The 23,075-nt window shown below is 36.5% G+C and overlaps 1 protein-coding gene across 1 annotated transcript; it reads right to left on the bottom strand.

Annotated features, from left to right (window-relative positions):
* Positions 1-259: 259 nt before the first annotated feature.
* Positions 260-8,939, bottom strand: LOC124635101 (sodium-coupled monocarboxylate transporter 2-like). Its single transcript, XM_047170890.1, has 10 exons — positions 8,665-8,939; positions 6,710-6,834; positions 6,240-6,392; positions 5,792-6,011; positions 5,266-5,536; positions 3,633-3,721; positions 3,429-3,537; positions 3,006-3,167; positions 2,461-2,642; positions 260-584 (listed from the first exon to the last, which is right to left on the bottom strand). Exons 1-10 carry the CDS (start codon positions 8,868-8,870, stop codon positions 290-292), a joined length of 1,812 nt encoding a protein of 603 aa, XP_047026846.1. The 5' UTR covers positions 8,871-8,939; the 3' UTR covers positions 260-289.
* Positions 8,940-23,075: the final 14,136 nt, after the last annotated feature.

Below are 23,075 nucleotides of genomic sequence, written 5' to 3'. Positions count from 1 at the left end.
AAGTAAGGATTTTTTTTTCAAGGAAAAAGGTTTTCTTTTGTGTGAACATCAAAGGGATTGAAATTATGAATACTTACTAACGGTTCCTATCGGTTTTCTTCACATACTGAACTACCTCACGCACACAAAATTGATAATCAATCAAATGGCAAAATTTAAGTCAGTAAGGAAGTGGTGCGAGCTAGAAGTATGGAGTTATAGGAACTTCCCCTCGAACATTTTTGGGTATACACACCGACATAAAAAATACACACACACATATACCTACAAAAAGTTCAAAACATTTTATTCATCGATCAATAACCTCTTTCAAATGTTTCAGGGCCTCATCCAAAGCTACGTAAACTTCTTGCGTATTCGGCCGCGCCTCCAGCGAGGCCGTCGGACTCCTAATCATTGACTTGTGAAGAATACTCTGTGTTAACGGACAGAACACATCGGGATTCATTGAATCAGACTTGGATTTCCCCGTGAGATAACTCATTAGTACTCCAATCAGGATTACTGAGACGGCACCCGCAAACGGACAGTAGGTGAATGATATTCGGAAAAGGGATTGCAGTGGCTTCTTCGGGAACTGGTTTCTGAAAAGAGAGTGTTAATATAGTTCTAAAATATTTCTTAACAAAGAAATTACACAAGTAGATGAATAACTAAGTGATATCAATAGACCAACTTTCCCTTTTAATAAATGAGGTAGGGTATCGCAGAAACTTTGGGTCTACTGCCGGTGGACTGAGAAAAAGTGGTAGTCTCTAAACCTAAAGGTCAAAAAGAAATTACTTATCTTCTAGAAGAACTCAGAACTAACATGACCCTTAGAAACTGACAGGTATCATATTATAGTGTAAACGTAACCTACCAAAAAACTTAATTAAGTCAAGACCGCCACTAGCAATTTAAATGTATTTTGCTTTAATTACTAGTTATAATTAAGTGTGTAGAATGCAATCCGAAACAATTTTCAAAGCTATGTGCAAGTTAATGAATTGTATTTGTGTATACAGAAATAGCAGTGAGTGATACCATTGGAATGGAAATAATTGTGGCCGATTATAGGCAAATTGATGTTTACTAATTATTTGTTGGAATATAAGCTACAAAGTTATTATGTGTATTGTTCATATAATTATATGAATATTCGTTTATCCTATTTGTATTTTTCAAGCATCAAGTTCTAGCAGTTTTTTACTGTGAACAATATATTTTAATCATAGTCACAAACAAGCACCTCGTATGATTAAAAACTTTCTCCAAGGAACTTCTAGTTAAAGTTAAAATAATAGTTCAAGGACCGTTTAAAAAAAGACCACCAAGAAAAGTCGTAAAAGTAAGGGGATCTGCTAGTAGTAATATGGGTAAAGTTTTAATAAGGGGGAAATAAAACTGAGCCAGTTCGCATCCAACTTACGACGGAAGATTAAAACTTCCACTTAGCCACCTCTAACCAAGTGTGAAGACTTGGGGGGCTGTAAAAATGTACGTCATAAAGTCCCTGATAAGGTTTTATTTCAGTGCCTAATTGAGTTGGGGAGTTAGTTTTGGTCGTATAAGGTCGTATGTGGCTCGTATGTCCAACTATAATCTTTGATAGATCCCTAGAGATTTGAGAGTGTATTGGATGAAGATTTGGCGTCATCAGATATTTGAAACGATACTGTCTAAATGCTTTGTGTGCGTATTTTGGACATATTTATTTATTGTATCCTTTACATTACGTAATCGTTATCCGTTTTTTTTGTGGCAAGGCATTGCATTGGCCTCACTCGGTCTTCCTTAAGGTGTATGAGCAATTCATGACCTTAAAATCCAGGTTTCCTTGACTATGTTTTCCTTCATCGTTGCATCATAACAGTTATTTGTCTGACGTACTGACTTTGTCTGAGATGGAATAAGCTTAAAGTTAGCTGGACCTAAACGCTTTATAAGCTATTAAAATCTTGAGGACATGCTAGCACCATAATATGAAATGCACTAAATATAACTGTATTAGCTAATACAAAGCAACCCATCCTAGTAATTTCTCATGCACAAACTCCACACTAATAGCGGAGTCATAGAGGGAATAGTTTATTAAACCTAAGTAATCCATTACTTGGATTACAGATTTATAGCCCCACAGGAGAAATTATTAGAAGGACTTTTATAAGGCTCATTACTGAATGAATATTTATACTGATAGCGTTTTAGAAAAAAAAACCTACACACTGGTTAAAAAGCAGCTGTTCAGATTCTAAGTTAAGTAGGTACACGATTACGCACATCACTAAGCTTTCAAGTAGTTTGAAACTATAGGTATCCGGGATCCACGAACCAGCCATGGTAAGTAAAGAACAACTTCATCTAGATATACCACTCGAAAACCCATTTAGCACACTAAATACGTACCTACTGCCATTAGTAGGTATGAGTACATAGATAAACGAAAATTCATGTATAAAATCTCATTAAAATACTTACGCGGGATTAGGCACTACGGTGGTTATATTTGCCAGTACATGCGTGTAATTAGCTTTCCCGCAACCAGAAGTGGCTAGTGGTTTGCCCTGGAAGGTCAACGCACCGGTGGCGAGCGCATTTTCTGCCCCGATGAGCAGCCAACCGCAGAGTATCAGGCTTAATAGACAGCCACTTAATGCACCCTAAAAAATATAAGGGAAATCAGAAAATACTATGAAGGTAAAAGAATAATAAAAAATATTTTTTATATTTTCGCAGGGACAGTACCATCTCTATTTTTATACGAAAACTATCTGATACGGCGCCATCTGTGTAACAATTCTGTAACTAAAATGAGTCAAGGGCTACGATGAAGTAGAAAGGGCTTTGAATCAAATATCACGCAAGCAGTTGGAAATCATTTCGAATTCAGTCAGCAGATGGCGTGTAGGCACAATTGTTTTGAAAATACATGAGTAGGTATTTTTTAAAAATTAAGTTCAAATAATGTTTTCTGTTACCCAAAGGAAATATTAATAACCTATTTAATAAAAATCAAAACTTACAGAACAATTTGCTCTAGAGAATACAATGCCCAAAGTGAACAGTCCCAGCAAGGTTCCAGCTGTGACTCCAGTGACCCCTGAAGCGACGTGCTGCAGCCGATCCAGTTCCTTCGCAAACCAGACTACTGACCCACAGTATATGCCGACCAGGACGCAGAGACACTGTAAAAAGGAAATAAGTTATAAATAGAGTACGTGGTTTGTATTGTACTTGGTTTGTATTGTAATCATCAGCGTATTTTATGAATAAATATTTTCTATAGGGAAAAAAAGCTTCAATGCTACTTATATCCGTAACGATTTTGATTTCAGAAAATTCAAGTTAAATACTAAAGTGGATTCTTCATGGCTGATACAATTTTTCGGATAAGTAAATACCAGTCAAACTCAAAGATAAGTTATGAAAAATAAACTGAAACTTACTTTCATAATCTTGCAACAAGCAATCTCATTAGTACTTTGAGGCATCCATGGCCGTATAAATTCTTCAAACAGAACCCCCGATATTGAATTTATTAGAGACGCTATGCATCTGTAACAAGTCACATCTGAACGGTAAATTAATATAAACTTTATGCTGAACTGAATAAGGATTATAATGCAACAAATTATATTCGTAAGTCTCACCCAGTCGTAGCGCTGAATATTGAAATAATGAAAATTCCGCATATTCCAGGAAACATCAAAGATAAATTGTTGAGAAAATGAGGGACAAGCTGAAATTAAACGATACAAAAATTGCTTATATATATGTTACCGTAAGATTACAAACATCGTTAGATTACAATCTATCTCGAGAGATTGTAAACTGTCGAATTATTGTGAACCGTAACATCTGATTGCAATTTAACGCATTATTTTTCGCTATATTATAATCTATCGATGAGAAATTGTCAAATTGTCAACTGTCCGAAAGCTCTCTCTGATTGGTCAGTCTTTTTGTAAGATCGACCAATCACGACCAGCCGTTCTGTTCCCATGGAGTTCCCGTAGAGTTAGGAATGAAATAGAGGTGTCAGTTAAATAAAATAAATGCTCTTCAAAAATTCTTCAAGTATTAAATTTATATAAAAATAACTCTTATAAAAATACAGTTAGGTATTTTGTCTTCAAATACAAACTAATATTTAAAAATAAAATAAAAGGGGTGCTAATTAAACAGGCTTCTTTTTTAATATCATTATTCGCCCCCAAAAATGTATGTTGCCTTCTAAATTACTAAGTCAGCCACAATTAATAAAGCGTCGAGCATCTAAATAATACTATCTTAGCCACGAGTTATCTTCCACTCTAAATACAACTCAGCATGATGGTTATTTTTTTGCATCTAAATTTGTAGCATGCATTCTAACAGTAAACTTCTTAAATACTATTAAATGACATCATAAAAATATTTATTTACCTTCTAATTTTTTAACTCGTATCTACTGAGTTTTTTGTTTAAAATATAACACATCCCATATTAATTGACCCAGCATGGAAGTAAGCATGCAACATGCAGCAAGCATAACTTCTGTCACGGCTCCGGCGCTGCGGGGCTCCGGCGGTCCCATGCGAGCTTATCGTCGCAGATGGTTTTCACGCTCACCACCGCAGCTTCGGCTTGCTGGCCGGCTGAGCCGGCCAGCCTCAGCCGCGGCGGCGAGCGCTGAAACTACCTGCGCCTCAGCTCGCAGGCCGCCTCGCCCCTCCGCGCCTACGCGGTTTTGAATTGCACTCTAGGGGTAGGGCAGACAAGACTACGTGGAGTCGGTTTTGCAGCGATTCGTTTTCGTCACTAACTTCAATTTTTAATACAATTTTTAATTGTGTGTAATTTGAGTCTTAAAAATTAAGTACAATTTTTGATTTTATAAAAAATTAAACCGTCACTTATTTTTGCACGTCAAAGAGCTGTGACACCGGGAGTTGCAAAGAACATTGTCTTTTTTGACGTTCTACCAATCAGCGCGCAAGATGCATTCCGTTCTACGCCAGTTGACAATTTGACCGCTCTACATCGCTCTCGATCTTACAAAAAGACTGACCAATCAGGGAGAGCTCTCGGACAGTTGACAATTTGACAATTTCTCATCGATAGATTATAATATAGCGAAAAATAATGCGTTAAATTGCAATCAGGTGTTACGGTTTACAATAATTCGACAGTTTACAATCTCTCGAGATAGATTGTAATCTAACGATGTTTGTAATCTTACGGTGACATATATACCACGTTTTGCAGGTAAAAGATCTCATAAATGTGTAGATTATTAGTTACCTGTTCATGTTTCTTTATCTGCCCAGTAAGCAATGGATCACAACCAGCATACCACGCATACAATGCCAGTCCAAGGACACAGGACAGAAGCTTCATAAGTATCACACCAATACAAGAAATGCTTAAACATATTCTAGCTTGACTTATTGTGGGCACAGCTAAGAGTTTCTGCAGAGTAGACTGGCTTAGAGCTATCTTCCATAACCAATTTGTTGATAGAGCTAGGGTTACTGCGAAAAATGATGTGTGGTGAGCCAATTCGGGATCTGGGCTGAAAGAAATAAGAACGAATTTGATTTTTGTTCAAGTTAGGTCAGTTGTTTTTACGAAACGGAGTACGGTGGTTTCACCAGCATTCCGAGGAAACTTTTTCCCGGATAAAACATATCCAGTGGATAGGTATAGTGTAGTTCCCTAATAGTCAAGGAATTATTCAAATCAGCCAAGCAGTAGCGGATCCTATTCATGTCAAACAAACAATCAAATCTTTCATCTTAATTATTAGTGTAGAAAGGGAGTCACTTACTCATAAAGAACTAATCTTCCACCATGACTGGCGATTTCCCACATCTTCTTGAATCCCATTGGTATGAGTGCTAAGCCACTTGGGAGGGCTGTACCGGCTAGGGCCAGGAAAGTCGTCATGATACCAATAGCTACTATTGCTCGTAATCCACCTACTGCACTGAAAGTTGCACAGGCCACGCATAGGACTGCTGTTATTCGTCCCGTTAGAGGATTTGTTACTGAAAATAATGGAAGCACATTTTATTTTCAATTTTAATCAGGTTAATCAAAAGAGTTCCTAAACTTAGACATCAATACTCGAGCACAAAAAGAGTATTTTGGTATGTTTCTCTTCACTCCAGCAGATAGGTAGGTACTTTATTTATCTTCTCTAGTCGAATCAGATTTAAATCACTGAGTTCTTCAATTATTTCTAGTGATGTGCTAAATATTCATCGTATGCTTACCTAATCTGAACGCCAACAGTGGCACATAGGGCACAATAGGTAGCAGCATCAGTTTGCTAACCACAAATAGTACTGCAGCTATAGTCCGAGTATGTGTTGAGAACCTAATCTCCAGATATTCGAAGCTTGATGATAGTTGTAGCTTATGGAACACTGGAAACAAATAAGCATTATCACTTTATGAGCCAAAAAAGTTGACCTGTTGGATAGGATGATCTCTGATAATTTGAAACAGATTCTGAAATACCTACTCTTTCGATGATTGAACCTGATGTGGTAATCTGGATTATTCAAATTACTCAAAAGGACATAAGTAATACAAGAATTCCCTAACTAATATATGACTAGTAATACTAACAACCTTTTTACCCTTCATCGTATCATTAGGCTCGATTTTAATCATGTCCTTTGAAAGAATGTCAATAACATTGTCAATAGTAAATACTGCAGTTACATAGATACGTACGTACCAGGTAAATAAATGACAGCAGTGAGGAAAGTTACAATGATGAGCGAGAGAGCTGAAGCCCAGTATTGTGTTCCTCTGAGGTATATTTCCACTGGGACACCCAGTAAAGTAATGCTGGTTAGGTGGCTGAAATAAAATCCAGGTGAATTTTTACACAGATGAAAACAATAAAACTTTATATTAAAGAGACGCCAAAACGATAGGCACAAATCGATAAGATCAATAATATAATATATCGACTTAGAAAGTAAATTATAAAACTAACAATATTAGTTGTGACAAAAAACGAAAAGAAGAAATACGAGGTGATAACACTGTTTGTTATGGTATTATAGTAATGTTTCTTCGTAAGTATCTGTAGTGTTTTATAACACTTTATAATCTGATCCATTTTCAGTAATAAAGCAGACCGATTTGTGATGTTCTGGGATACCATGTTATATTCGTTAATTATTTTAATGCAGATAATAAAATGCATATGGGTGAATTTCAACAGGTCCAATAAAATCTTCATTTCCGTGGATTTTTTATACTTCAACTTTAGAACAAGAAAAAATAGTGTTTACTAAAGTTTTTGATAAGATATGTATTCTTCCTTAATATCTAGTAGATAGCTTAAAAAACTAACGAGATATACAAGACTAAAATTTTCATGCCACGGCGGTGAAACATGCATGCACGGCAATGAAACATGCGTCCATGGCAATGAAAACTATTCCTGCAGCCATCGTTTTGACATATCTTTCTCTTTCTTTTCTTAAATACTCCTCTAGTAAAACAACCTAAGTGAACCTGAACCTGAAGTGGTGTGTGTAAGTTTATCATTTAGTGAGGTGAACGTGGAAATATCTTTTTGTAGTTGACTATATAGTACAAATTGTTTTTTTTTCTTAATGATGCCGTGGCGATGAAAACATAAGTCACGGTAATGAAACATGCGGCCACGGCAATGAAACGAAATTGTTTTACAAGGCATGGCAATGAAAATTTTTTCATTGCTGTGTATTTTTTTTCATTTCCATAGCAAATTTTGACCACGGAAACCACGGAAATGAGAGCACGGCAATGAATATCAAGGCAAAAACATCAAAAAACTAAAAATCTGTTAATAATTCACAGTAATTAACACGTCACAAATAAACATAAGATAGATGGCATTGTACCGAATGATCAATTAAGAGGACAAACTTATTCAAACAGAAGTAAGACCTATCCACGGCGATGATAGAAAAAATGTCCAGTGATAAAAAAATTGCATACTTGCATTTATGGCGCGAAAACGCAGGCACGTGCACACGTCATTCCACGTCGAACACTTGATGTCCACTAATATGCAACATTTAGCGCACAGCGGGAGGGACGCAAACCGTTAGAAAAAGGAATATTCTTAAATATGTTTAGGACATGGCGATGAATGGTGGTTCTGGGACAAACTATTTTTTATTTACCATTTGTTGTATTGTTTAAATATTTCAACAAATGTAGTCCGTAATAATACTTTAACTATTCACGAATCAAATAAAAGTAGGTTTTAATATAAATAACTAATACATTTTGATCAATAAGGTCTAGTACACATCAAGGTGACGTGTGGACAAACACGGCAATGAAAGATTTTGAGGTTTATTTTTTTTTTTTGGAGAACCAATTAATCCTATTAACAAAATATTTAGTGCTACACATAGATTACTATTTCACCTACTTAGAAAAAAATATTAGAATATTATAACAATGATTTTTAATACCGATTTCATCGATGCCACGCAATTTTTGGTCCCGGGAAATTCACCCATATTAGTATTTTAAACAGAGTAGGCCCAGCATCATAACAATCACATAAATAGATAAAATATCTAGTTAATATTGGTAAAAATCCCTCTCTACCTACTCAGATAGGTTTTGGAACTTAATCAAACGTTTAGCTCAACGTAAACCATTTACAAAGGTCCAACTTACCTCGAAATAAGGGCCAATGTAATCGATATAACCGACATATTCTTCCCACCAAACAGAAACCCAGCCACCGTGTTATACTTCCTATTAATCACATTGTAATACACAATAATTCCTATTATCACACCTAATATGATCCCGAACAAGCAATATTCAGCCACATTGAAGTAAATTGGAGAAACGGGAATAATGGTTCGTACTCTTATCATCTTTGAAGAGTTAAATACGTGTGGTAAAGGCAAGTGTTTTCATCAGAGTGTATGTTCTAACATCAATGAGAGATATTATAGATAAACGTGGATTTGTATTCAATCTTTGGGCAAATAAGTGAACTGTGTGACTGTTTGCAGTTGCTGTGAGAACGTGAAGTTCTATTTTCTATGTGGATGTTTGAGTTAGTACTTTGGTGTGTGTAGATGCGTTTGATAGGACTTGAGTTGCACTGGTTAGTGCATTGTTAGATGGGTGATTTTTAATATCACTGTTATTCTTCGAGCAAAGAGACTCACAATCTTCGTCCGTGAGTAAGTCAGTAATATCAACTTTCTTGTGACTATTTTTAGATGGCACATTAGTCGGGAAATCCCCTAGATATACCTACCGAAAAATACCTTTATTTCTCACTCTCTCCAAGATTCAACTATCGACACAAGGTTGATAATGACAATAGCTATCGGTGCTTACCTACTGCTTGCATATGCTAACAATAAAATTAAATTATTGCAGGTATTATGAAATCATCTTACTCACGTACCGTCAAGAAAAAAGATTGTAGAGATGTAACGGGAACCTGAACGAGCAACTAACACCGTAAATTTTAGATAGAATATACTAAAAGTGGCTTGTAAACTCACTCGCATCTACCAATAAGTAGTCAAGTGGCTAGATCAGAATAAAAAAAAATATCCTTTTCCTTGCTAGCCACCGGTAGCTTAGATAACATTCCCAATCACTCATCATCATTACATGAACGAGATTTGATAAGTTGGTTGCATACTATTAAAGAGGAGTCTAATTTGTTAACAGTACCTGACTAAGCATGTGCTGATGCACTATCTATATACTCGACAAAGTTAGTACTACATACTGGCGTTCAATTACCCGCAGACGTTATATCTCTCTGTAAATAACAAGAGCAAATAAAGCGTAAACTAGTACAAATACTAAACGAACAATAACTCAATAACGGTTGATAAAAGTCATATTTTTTATATGGTTAATTGAGTCACGATACTTAAGGCACAAACTGACTATCTTAAAGACAGGGTTTGCAGATAATCTGTGCTAAACTGTCAACCCACTATCCTAAGATCTATATTGCCTGAGAATAGGTACCTAAGTGGATACCTGCCTTTATTAGGTCTCGTTGTATTTAACTCGCACCATATTATGTAGGTAGTAGGAGAAATAATATGATTGCTGCAATAAAAATGAATAGGGAATTAATTGAATTAAAGTTTTTCTAAAATAAGCAATACTCGTTATTTTAAAAAGACGCCATCTAGTGGGCAACGAATACACAACAAACGTTTGATAAAGCCCAATGACACAGAGCTACGATACTACGACGACTGAAATTATTTATCTCTCTAGAGAACTAAGTACTGAACCAAATACTTCCCGATGTAGTAACTAGATGGCGCTTTTCTAAGTCTCGCATTAATTGAAAGTGGATTTTTTTAATATTAAATAAAAAATGTTATAATAACTTTACCTCAGCTTATTTGCTTTATGTGTTGTAAAATGCCGAGATTTCTCATCAGTAATCACAATGTCTACCCTATTGAAGGTACGAGGTAGTCTGGGATACCTTAGGTGATCTTCACACTGCCCCGCATCACGCTGCATCTTGCGTGTCGACGCACCTACGCGCGTTCCTGCGGGAGTGCAGATCTGCATCATCGTGCGGGTTTTTCACGCACTCACGCGCGTAGGTGCGTTTTGTAAATTCACGCACAGCGAGTTCCATTTTCAAATATAGGTGATCTTCACACTGCCCCGCATCACGCTGCATCTTGCGTGTCGACGCACCTACGCGCGTTCCTGCGGGAGTGCAGATCTGCATCATCGTGCGGGTTTTTCACGCACTCACGCGCGTAGGTGCGTTTTGTAAATTGACGCACAGCGAGTTCCATTTTCAAATATACACGTCACGCCCATTCAAAATCACGCGCGGCATTGCGGGATTCAGTGTGCCATACCTTGCGTCTCGCCCCGCACCTACGCGCGGGGGTGCGTGTTTCTCCGCATGTATGTGCGTGATCCGCATGAACGCGCGTGGATGCATTTTCAGTGTGTTGGACTATGCGTGTTTTCCATACAAACGGAGATATTTCCATACAACGGAAAAAAACGCATCCACGCACTACGCTGCATCATGCGGGGCAGTGTGATAATCGCCATACACGTCACGCCCATTCAAAATCACGCGCGGCATTGCGGGATTCAGTGTGCCATACCTTGCGTCTCGCCCCGCACCTACGCGCGGGGGTGCGTGTTTCTCCGCATGTATGTGCGTGATCCGCATGAACGCGCGTGGATGCATTTTCAGTGTGTTGGACTATGCGTGTTTTCCATACAAACGGAGATATTTCCATACAACGGAAAAAAACGCATCCACGCACTACGCTGCATCATGCGGGGCAGTGTGATAATCGCCTTAGATCCCACCCAAAACAAAAATGTGAAAGACTGCCATGTTCGATAATATGGGAATGCTTCGCCTATAAAAGAAGTGAGATCTGAATAAGTACCAAGTTCCATACACATACCTCAGTTAAAAATAGTTACTTTTTAATGATGTTACTTGGCAAGTTTTCATACACCTTGTTATAAACCTACTAAACGCAATGAATCAAGTATTTAATTTTCTATTAAAACTTGCAAAAGTAACTATTTTTAACTGAGGTATGTGTATGGAACTTGGTACTTATTCAGATCTCACTTCTTTTATAGGCGAAGCATTCCCATATTATCGAACTTGGCAGTCTTTCACATTTTTGTTTTGGGTGGGATTTGATTTATTTTTGTAAGGTTGTTTATTTTATTTTTTTCTTATGATGAAGTTAGTTAAAGAAATGTCTCATTTATACTATCTTTTAGATTTTTTAATATGCACTATGTTTCTTACAAAGAAATGAACTAGATTAACTATGACTAGATTTACCAACTGACTGACATGACATGTTATCATATATTATGTTCGTGGATCAAAGTTACACATTCGTTATTTTCGAAAGTGATTCACACTTGGCCGTTTTCAGATTTTTACTTTACTTTGACTAAATACAAACCTTTGTACCATTCGAAGATATATTATATAAATATAGATAAATTTAGTTCGTTTTAGTTCCTTAGGGGTATAAATTTACACCGGGTATAAAACACCTTCATTATTTTGAAACCGACTCACACTTGGCCATTTTCAGATTTTTCCCTTTACCTTGACATAAAGACCTACCTCCATGCCAAATTTCAAGTCAATACGACCATTGAAAGTGGTCTAGGTTTTTGATGAGTGAGTCAGTGAATCAGTGAATAAGTGAATAAGTGAATCAGTCAGTGAGTGTATAGTAAAAATAGCGATTTTCTGACGTCAATATCTCAAGACCTACAATAGGTATATTAATGAAATTTTGTATTTTAGATAAGTGAGGGGGTCTCAACAGATACTAGAAATTTGATATGCGTAAATAAAATAGATTTTGAGTTACAGGGGGGTCGAATTTGGTCCGAAATGATTCGTGTAATATAACCCACGGCCGGTGTGTCGCCTTTTTTGCTCGAACTTGGCGGACACACTGCCGTGTGTCTAGATTTCTTCAAATTCAAGAAACTTCTTTTGACATTTTCCATACTTCTTTTCAATATTTCAATACGTTTATTATTTATAGATATAATAGCCCATTGGTCTTTAAAAAGCGTTGTAGCGTAGCGTTTATCGTTTATTTTCGGACTCAAAATCAAGGCTTTGTAGCAATTTTAGTTTGGTTTCCGAGAATCCACAAAATTGATATTTATAATGAAATCAACTATTTACCGGAATAGAATTCCGAGTATCCTATCTAATAATATTTCCTCAGTGACCGTTAAATCTTGATTATTAAAATACATATATTTTTTTAGTTGTATTTTCGGTAAGTTCGGTAAGTTCTGTGATCATTCTGTATATAATTTACCATGGTATGCTAGTAAGTACCTAATTGTCAAAGGCATGAAAAAATATATGCCATAAGCTATTAGGAAAGGGCTTAATTGGCATTAACCTAGTTCAAATTCGGATTATACAAAGGCACACCTTGTTCAGGAAAACTGAAAATCCACAACACTTTGCCTGACTCGACTTGACGTTATGATTTATTTTTCAATCAGTTTTACAGTTATAACATCTATGTCTATTTCAAGAATTCAAAAACTGCATCCTTCCTCACAAACTTTCACGTTTAGGTAAAACACTAGCAGTTTCACCCAATTCTATCCCAAGGAACTTAAAATCCACTGAGTAGGTTCTTTTTGCGTGCAAAAATCACCAACATCCACACCCTTTTGTGTTTATAATATTAATTATATAGGTACGATTAGCAGGACAATCCTTAAGCATGTAGGTATTTTGATACTAATACATGTATTATCTTTCAATAATCTAACTTGATTAAAAGATCTACCAATTTACCTATCTACACATCAGCTACGTAGTATATCATGTAGTTTTATGTAAAAAGGCGTGGGAGGAGGTTATATTATTATGGATGGAGGGCTTCTACCGACATTAGAATATTGCTCTCACACCTGTCCCCTAGGCTGAGCCCGTAAATACAGTTTTTTCCATAGTTTTATAGCCATCAGGAGGTTTGCTTGCTGATTTTGGGAAGTAATTTATGGTAATGCGTGAACTATGTGTCATAATTTGCGTTTGTAATGGTGAATAGTATGGTTTTATGAGATAGCCATACTCTAAGGTAAAACGGGAAGGAACGGGAAAGTCAACTTCATTGCTTCATTTTAAAAATTCATTGCTAAAGTACTGTAAAAGTGTTACTAATAATTAAATCACGCATTGCTAATTAATAATTATTTCTTTGAAACAATATAGTCTTTATTCCAAACGAGTATAAAAGCAAAATAAATTCCTTTGTATGTATCTCAAACTTATACTAATAACGTGGAATACATCAGAGGCAGAATAAACAGACAACATCGCTCTGGAGCTTGTTAAAAACTTTTGATGAGAGGACCATTAACATCGAGTAACCATCGAACAATTTCTACGCGACTGTACGTCCTATAAATTCCCACCACGTACATACGAATACACAAATCATCTAATACACAATATCGCAAATATTTCTTGTCCAGAACACTGGGTGACACGGGGCGCCCGAACAAACGGAAGTTTGAGGGGGCGGGCGCGAGGGGGACACAACCGACGAAACGCTAGACAGGGACAGAAATACACATTTGAATTACGAACGAACAGTACGGCGCTAAAGAAAAATTAAATTATATTTCCCAATGGTGTCAGCCAGTTATTAAGTGGCCAGACGCCATTTTGAATTATTATATTTTTTATTTCTTTTTCCCAGGTTTCCCTTTTGTACGAGGAATTCCTTTTATTTGGAATAGTTGTGGGAGCGGATTGCAAATGGATTCAGTTGAAATGTGTTGGCGCTGTAAATCAATGGCTGTACTTTATGGGACGTTTGGGATCATTATACCTTAATAAACCTTAGTTTTATAAATAAATCTTTTTCTTTGGTAAGTACTTGGATGTAAAACACATATGGGAGGATTTATGATCTATTTAGTAATCATAATATGCAGACTATATTTTTATATCATCCTATTTTTTTTCTATACCTTCAAGTTCAGTTTTTCGATTTAGCGAGTCATGAGGCTACGAAAACAGCCTTTTAAGTATCCAAAAAACAAAATATACTCATTGCACCCCTAAACACAAAGCTCTTAAAACCCACTTCACGTATTTCAAACTAAGGGGAGGTACACATTTATCTCACGACACCCAAATTGCAACATAGTAGGTAAAAAACCTTTGCATTTTTTCCGCGGTCCGAGTTTGTGCCTGAGGCGAGAAAATTATAAAAGAAAAGGGGAGAATGGGACAAAGCGACGCAGCCTCCACACGCGTGATTGCACTTCCCAAAGGGCAGACGTGAGATGCTATTAATTTTACCCAGCCCGTATTTAAAATAGGATATTTTTTCTTGTACAATTTTCTATTTCAGGGCCTTTGATGTTGAACAGATTGGTCTGTTCGAGTTAGGTTATGGTTATCGGGGGTATTATCTATTTTGACAAATTGCGGATTTTTTAATTATATGTTTTATTCAAAATTCACACTAACACCTAGAATTATCTGCTTACCTACACAAAGACTATACAAATTAAACTTAAGGAAGCTTCTTACAATTAACCTGCAGTGGGGATATACTGAGTATATGTGATGAGTTTTCTCTTCCAAAACGAGTGTACAATTTATAGATATAGTACAAATCAGCAATAAATGCTGGATTTCCTACGATTACAGAATGAGACATAATGACATTTACTTTAACGTCTCGATTCCCAACCTAACAGCAACTAGAAAAGGGGGCAATTCCAGCAAAGAATGGTACTTTAATCAAACATTTAGGGTTGAAGCTTAAAATAATCTCGGGAGGAGTTACACTGGGCCCCGGGCGTATGATAAACCGGCGATAACCGGATATGAGAACGAATGAACGAATGAATTGCTCGCTCCCAGCTACGTTTTTTGCGTACTTCTGTAGTTTTTAGGATCCCATCTTTGTGGTAGTCGCAATGAGGGTGGAGACTGGCGTTAGATGACGATTATCATGTCTTGGTTTAACGCGACAAGATTTTGAGTCAATAATAAAAAAATCGTGTCCATAATACAATTAGTTATTTCCAGTGATGTGTTCAAGGCTTGGCAGGAAAGCAGGAGAGAGACAGACTTCGTATTGCAATAATATGCAAGGATGCAGTAGGTAAGCAATAGTGCCAATCTTCAGAAGCTTCAAATTTATTTATGACAAAATACACAACAATTGGTTAGTAAGAGTAATTTGCTCTTGAATCACCAAAAGATATGCCCCTAACAGTACCAACTAACATTTGCCATAACCTAATCTTAGTCCCAAGACAATACAAAGTTCCCAATAACGTATCGGATGCAAATCGAACGCCACACCAATAACCCCCTCGTTCATTTAAAGACACGTTATCATACAGTTTCTTCTACTAACGTTACTTCCCTTCCTAAGGAGTGTCATTAACATAAATTTTACGCTTTCCAAGATAAGCTTGGACTGTTGCCCGGCCCTCCTATTAGATTCTTTCCTTCGACGAAATTTACGCGATATTATTACGTATGTTATGAGGAAGTACTATAGTTTTTTGGTGTTATTACTTATCGTAAGTTAGTGCTGTCTCAGATAGATGGTACCTACTGGAATTATACGGATAGTTTTGATGGGTTTTATGGTGACGTGGCTTTTTATCTGTGACTTAGAAATCATTGAAGTTTTCTTCTGAACACGTTAAAAGAAAGTATACAATATAAAGGTATGTGATTATATCACCAATACATCTTTACTTTGACATCGATATCTAGATAAGTATTGAGCTGTACCTCATATTTGGTTGACAAAATCACAGTTGTGTTTTTTTAGCAGCGTCCACTGCAGCTAGTTCATTAAAAACTAAAAAAATTAAAGTTCTGTCCATCCTTTAAAGTTTTCACATAATGTAAAGTCATTATATTATGTTAACAGTCACGCCCGTCAACTGTTCTCCGACCTCTACTCACAAAACCTAAACAATTCTCATTTCAAACACACCGTTTGAATTAGGCATCGTAATTCCTCGTCTCTTGCACGCCTTCAAAAGTCGAGAACGAATAGAAAAATGGCTAGAGGCACACGACACCGGAATATATTACGTAATCCCACTCTAGTTTTGTATGTGAGGTAACATATAAATGTGTTGGTACAGCTACGTCTCCCGATAAATAGGTGCCCCAAAATATTTTTGTTCTGAAAATCGCTAAATAAATTGAATTGGGCACGACTCTAGGTGCCGCGTGTCGAGGTGTTAACTTACAATGAGCTTATGAAGTGGGAGGTAAGGTAACTAGTTTCATGGAAATTGTTGGTGATGGCTATGAAATTCGATTGGTGTGAGTAGTGCGAAGTATAAAATCCTGTGCGTAGGCAGTCCAAAACCATAATTCTAAAAGTCAACTAAAAAAAAGGAGCAACCAGAGCTTGCTACGATACCTATTTGGAATCCAATGATAGATTGGATCCAATGATAATATGTTATGTACGAATTAAAGGTAGAAAGTTTAATCGTCATTTTCCTTAATAGATATACCTGCAGCACTATTATTCGTAGAAATTATTAAAAAAAGAAAAACAACTATTAAAAATATCCACAATGTGCACAAGCCCTAAGCATCTTACTAACTAACCATCATAAAAGTCCCCAAACACACTTTACCGAATACAGTCACACACACAAGCAAACAAAAACAATAGCGACACACGCACACTACGAAACGCCCGCTATACCTTTTAGTGTCAAAAGTGTGAGAATATGGGTAAACAAATCCTCCAATTTCCATCACATTTATTCGAGGCGTTGCTCTGACGTCATCCCCCCCTCCCCCCACCTGATAGAGAGGAACATGTAATTTCTTTTGTAGATAGTGTGAACCGACACTCCCTATTGGCTCTGATGCGGTGTAGTGATAGCAAAATTTCGTCAACAGAAGGGACGTGGAGCCAATATTCCTAATATAGGTACTACCTACTACTGGAGTTTGTATAGAAGTGGAAACGAAATAAAAGATAAGACAAAACTTAGGTTTTCTTTGATGGTACATATTTACTTTATTATTTAAGAGTAGCTTATATCTAGTTTTCTACACATTTATCATTTTCTTTTTTGGATGTAGTATTAGTTTCTTGCACTGCACTGAGGGTCCAATCCTTGAGTATGTAAAACAAAATAGTTTCATCCCTAGACGCTGGTCGTGTGGCCACCCTTCAGCTTCATGTCAATATTGTTATCAAATGTCATGATGGTAATGTCATCTAGGTAAAGGAGACAAACGAGGTATTATGTTAATCCCATTGTAAGTATGACAATCATTCTGGCTAGTGCAATCATTTATTTAATAAACCTTTGAGGACAAATTGAAGCAACTAAGGGAAAGATTTTTGGTTTTAACAGAAGAATCAAAGAAGTAATCATATCTTTTAATCCTCTAATAATCACAATAACCTACGAAACCAATATCGCTCTAGAAATCGGTTACTAGAGATTTCTACGGAGTTAACTTTCCGATGACTAATATTGTAAATATTTGGTTTCGATTTTCAGTGCATTTGAAATTTTGTCTAACTTTCCCAAAACACAATAGGTACCTACTAATTCCAGACTTATTTAACCACTTTTAAAAAAATCTTCAAAGATAAAATGTACAATAGTAACCAGACCAGCACAACCTTTATCACAGATACTGCAGACAAATAGATTGTGAACAACAGCCGAGTAAATACAAGACCACGACGTATCTCTTTCAGTACAAAGTTTGAAGTATTACTGTAAAAGCTTCCTGTAATAAAACATGTTTATTTTTGTATTGGTATAGCTATAATGAGTATGTACTAATGGTTGTTATATACTATTTATTTTAATATTTTTTTCCGATCTATCTGGACAGGATGAACTGTTTCTATATAATTCTTCACATTAAACCAAATCCATTGTATCATTTCTCATGTCTAGACTGCTCCTATCTAAAAATAAGCGTTCTCTTGTATCCTGTGTTTGAAAAGATTCAGTGGAAGACCTGCTTAACTTTTTTTGTGGTGGAACCATTAAAGGGCAATTTATAGTTGGAATGAAAACACCATCAAATAGAACTGTTACTGTTACAGCCTTTTTATCGTCCCACTGCTGGGCACAGGCCTCCTCTCACACTAAGCTACCACGACTTCTACTCAAATAGCACTATTGAACATAACAGCCACAATACCATTGTCTCTTCCTCAACAAATATTTCAAAGGCATTTCACTTTGTACACGTGTCACATTCATTTTCGATTTGTTACCCAAACCCAATATCCTGAACGTCGATATTTATTTAACATATCATATCAGCATTAGCTTGATATATAGGCGTTGATCCTCCGTTGGACTCAGGGCAGCCCTGCGTGATTTATGCCTACATTAGCACATTGCCAAGGAATAGTGACGTCATAATACTAGAAAATACTGGTTATTTTTGTTAGGACGACGGGTAAGGAGTATGGATGGGAGTTGTAAGTGGTTGTTGAAGTAAGTATTTGGTAATTGAAATTAAAATAAGTAATTTGGTACGTACATATTTAATTTGATTTTGCAACTAACAGTCACTTTTAAGAAAAGCTATAACTTTGCTTGTCATTGTTATCATCCTACCACTTATACTCCCTGGTAAGTAGAAAATTATTTTTTTAGTGTCATATTTTCTTATTCTTGAGCCACCAAAACCGCGCCTCACCAATTATAGATTTCATCAGAACAAACAGTTTTTCATGACATCCCAAAAATAACCTTCTCTTCCGCATCCCCATGCAGAAAACTGAACATAATACCGAAAGAAATATATGCACAACCTCCCTTCGCAAAGGCAAAACACGAAAGTAATATTCAAATGAAACAACCTACATAAGAAAACTATCAACGTAGTGTTGAGTGCCTGCGACGCATCGCGACGAATTTTCTAATCGTGTCCACACGGGACGGGAAAACATCATATTTCACCGGGCCCGGGGGTGGAGGGGAGAAAAGGGGGTGTAGGGTGACGGAGATGAGTTTTTTACGCATTATTGCTACACACGGAACCAAAATTGAACCCCTACGCAGCACTAACAAATTCTAATTTCGATTATTTGTGACACTTTACGTTGATGACTGTTTGTGATGAAAATTGGGTTTTCTCGTGTTGGGCAGTTTTGCTGTTTATAGTTTATTTGGGGTTTCGGAGATTTTAGTAAATGCTGTGAATTATTCATTTGACAGTTTATTAGTCATCTTTCAGTTTTATTTTTTTGTTTTGATTGCAATCGTTGTCAGATCCAAAAGAGAATCTATGTTTCATAATTTCTTCAACACTTTTCTTAAAGTCACTACTATTGATTCTCATGATCGCAGACTGTTCATGCGTTTTTGATGACTGAAAAATGCAATTAATTATGACTTTTCTTCTTCCAATGAAGATATTCAAAGTATTCACGTAAGAAGTTCACGTTATTTGACTTATCAAATAACTAGAATAATCAAAATCAAAATTGCACCACATCCATAATGTTGCATCCCCACCAAATTCCGGAACACTCGACGAACTAACTGTAACTACACTGAAAACTTGTAGTATGCGCACCGGAGGAAATGTTAACAAACAAATTGGAAATAGTCCGGGAGATAGCAACGTTCCTAATACCCAACTTCATTTCAGAGGCACGAGCTTCTGATCGAACGAAAACATTGTTGTGTGCCCTTAACGTGGCTTGTTATGTGTGCTGGAATAGACTTGGTGTAATTCTGGTCTGCTTGTCTAAAGTGAGGGTACCTACGTGTGACTGTAAATCAAAGTATAAGTATGAATAAAGCATTATTGCACTTGAATCATCAAATTGTTGACTTAACGGCGGCAAAGTTATATGGCAAGTCACTAACAGGTATCTTCGAAGTGGTTTATAGAACGTAGTTATTTAACGAAACTGTACTAATTTGAAGAATATTTAAAGGTTTGCTATTGCACCTCGACATTATTTACAAGAAGTATCGGAACTTTAATTGAAACAATTGCCTTGACTAGTTATAGGCTCCAACTATTTCGAACCCAGTGTGTAGTGATTCGCAATTTTAAATACGTCTTGGTGACCTTATGTCATTATACGAAAACTCAAAACTACCACGACAATATTTTTGTCTTTTCCACATCCCTTACATCTGTGTCCCTCGCGATTTTCTAACATGCAGGCTGGAGGTGTATTTTTATTAATAAAGAGCTTATACTGAACGCCTCTTCAGCGAAAGCTTTTAAGCGCTCCAGCGTTCAGAGAACGTTTTCAGCGTGTTTTTGATAAACAGATGCTACTTGCACCGATATACTTGTAAGAAAATTATTGCTTCGTCCAAATATTTGGCGGTACATGAGGTTTTTGGGTAAAAAGTTTTAAGACGAGTCTTTGGGATACGGGAACTGAGAAGGCAAAGCCTTGTTAAGATAATGTACTTACTTCTAACGAAACTAATTCTTATGTGTTATAAAATAAGAACATTGAATTAACGGTTGCTGCTCTCCTTGGAAAAATCACGAGATTGCAAACGCGGTTGTCACCAATTTTGGTCAGTTACCAGCCGTCTGCTAATGGTCACAAGAAATGTTCACGTCGTTTGCATGTCAATACTTACAACAATATTAAAATGAAATTCTTCAAAAAAAGCTTCACCTATGCACAAAAAATATAGATACAACTTTAACAACTTCAACAGATCCTCCCTTACTCATCATCACAAAGTCTAAAATATGACGCACTTCTAATCTCTGACGTCAGTTTAACACATCAGCATTCGCATAATGACCGGGCACGTCACTAATCATCTGGTCAACGCTAATTCCTCGGTTAACAAGCGCGCAGTATGCAAAGCTGACGGACAAACATCTAGTTTGCTATTAGTCTTGTACGTGGAGGTGTGGGTAGTTGGATGTGGTATGTTTTAGGAGTTGTGTGCTCGCATTTGTTAGTGGGTTGAAGAATGCTGTATGGTAATAATGTTGGATGGGGTGCGACTAAAATATCTTCTCTATCCCTTTAAGGCTAACTAAAAGGTACCAGCAGGGGCGGATTCAGGCCTCAAAGATTGTGATATGGCTGAAAATTCACATTAATTCACATGCATTAATTCAGGGACATCAGTGAATGAATAAATAAATAAATAAATAAAAATAAATAAAAAAATAAGGGAGTACTATTAGAAATGTTGATTAAATGAAAGCCGCAATGAATTCAGACAGAATGTTTATTAGCGTTTACACTTATTTTACTGCACATTATATTGATCCTACGCACGCCATTATCAAAGCTCACCGGAAGAAGGGGGGAAGACAGACACTTCCTGTCATAGTGACGGTGACAACCACAGATAAAATAGTAACTTAATCTATAGTAGTATTCCAATACCCCCGCTCAAGATCAAGTCTAATTTTTTTTACAATCGTATACAAAAAAAATAATTAACTTGATATTGAACACATCCTTAACTTATTTTTATTAAAAATGGCAACATTACAATCTGTCATTATGATAGGTGGATTTATAAGAGTGGTACATACGGGAACCAAATAAAAGGAATATTTCTGAGTATACATAAGGGGAGTAGGTATATAAGGGATTTCATAAGAGATTAAATAATGGAGTATTTAATAGAGTGCACAAGAAGGTATGGAAGGTATTAGAACTTAAGATAAAAAACTCAAATAATATTTCCCATTTCACAAAACAGTCACTGCCATATCCACATTTTCCCGCTCAACGTTCCACATCCAACGTAAGGGGGAGTGTCCACTGTCCACTGCGACGTTGATGTATCATGTCGGATCAACGGACGAGCAAGCGCGTCTGTCCTCCACCTAATCTCCATACATTATGGCCGTGGATATTGTTCAAATAAATGGTACTTGAGACTTAAGTTTTGACAGTAGCTGGTAGGGTTGTCCGTGTAGATTTTATCAGGTTTTTTTAGAGTTTAGGTTCGAATCGAGCTTTGTTTTGAATGCTATTACTTACATAATAATAATATTTTAACAATTACATATAATCTTATTAATCTTAATCATACAGCTTTATGTTAGTTTAACATACTAATTCCTTCAATAGCCCCATTGGTAAGGTGTATAGTTGAGAAGTTATTCATGAACTTTACCCTACTATGACCTTTTGATTACTTGACATACCTACCAATTTTATATTCCAGAATGTGTCCTATGCCTTATACTATAAATCAAAACGTGTGAATGTTCTACTTATTATAAACACAATTAAAAGCCGAAAATCGATCTCAGTGGCTTGCACTTGGAGATGCCTATGTCCAGCAGTGGACTGCGATAGACTGATGATGATGAAAAAAATAAAACGTAATAATTATCACATAATTGTCATATAACGACTAATAAAAAAGATTTTTCAACAATAGAATTGTACAAATTATTCAAATAGCAGTAGTAATACAAAAGTAACGAGCGTCGGACGGCGCGGGCGCAACGTATGGAGATTAATTTGCGCTCGACGCCCCCACTGACCGCACCTCAGCCTCCCACTACGGTAGTTTAGCGAGGATAT

This window comes from Helicoverpa zea, chromosome 12 (assembly GCF_022581195.2).
Source record: "Helicoverpa zea isolate HzStark_Cry1AcR chromosome 12, ilHelZeax1.1, whole genome shotgun sequence".
Taxonomy (NCBI): domain Eukaryota; kingdom Metazoa; phylum Arthropoda; class Insecta; order Lepidoptera; family Noctuidae; genus Helicoverpa; species Helicoverpa zea.
The sequence above is the reverse complement of the archived record's forward strand: the minus strand, read 5'-3'. Positions and strand labels throughout refer to the sequence as shown.

What these genes read in the sequence shown, in the direction of transcription:
- LOC124635101 (XM_047170890.1), bottom strand. Translation starts at nt 8,870, where the DNA reads ATGATAAGAGTACGAACCATTATTCCCGTTTCTCCAATTTACTTCAAT. An exon ending in CTTGTTGCAAGATTATGAAA is followed by an intron (nt 3,168 to 3,428) that starts GTAAGTTTCAGT and finishes TCCTTTTTACAG; the next exon opens with TGTCTCTGCGTCCTGGTCGG. An exon ending in TCTCTAGAGCAAATTGTTCT is followed by an intron (nt 2,643 to 3,005) that starts GTAAGTTTTGAT and finishes TATATTTTTTAG; the next exon opens with GGTGCATTAAGTGGCTGTCT.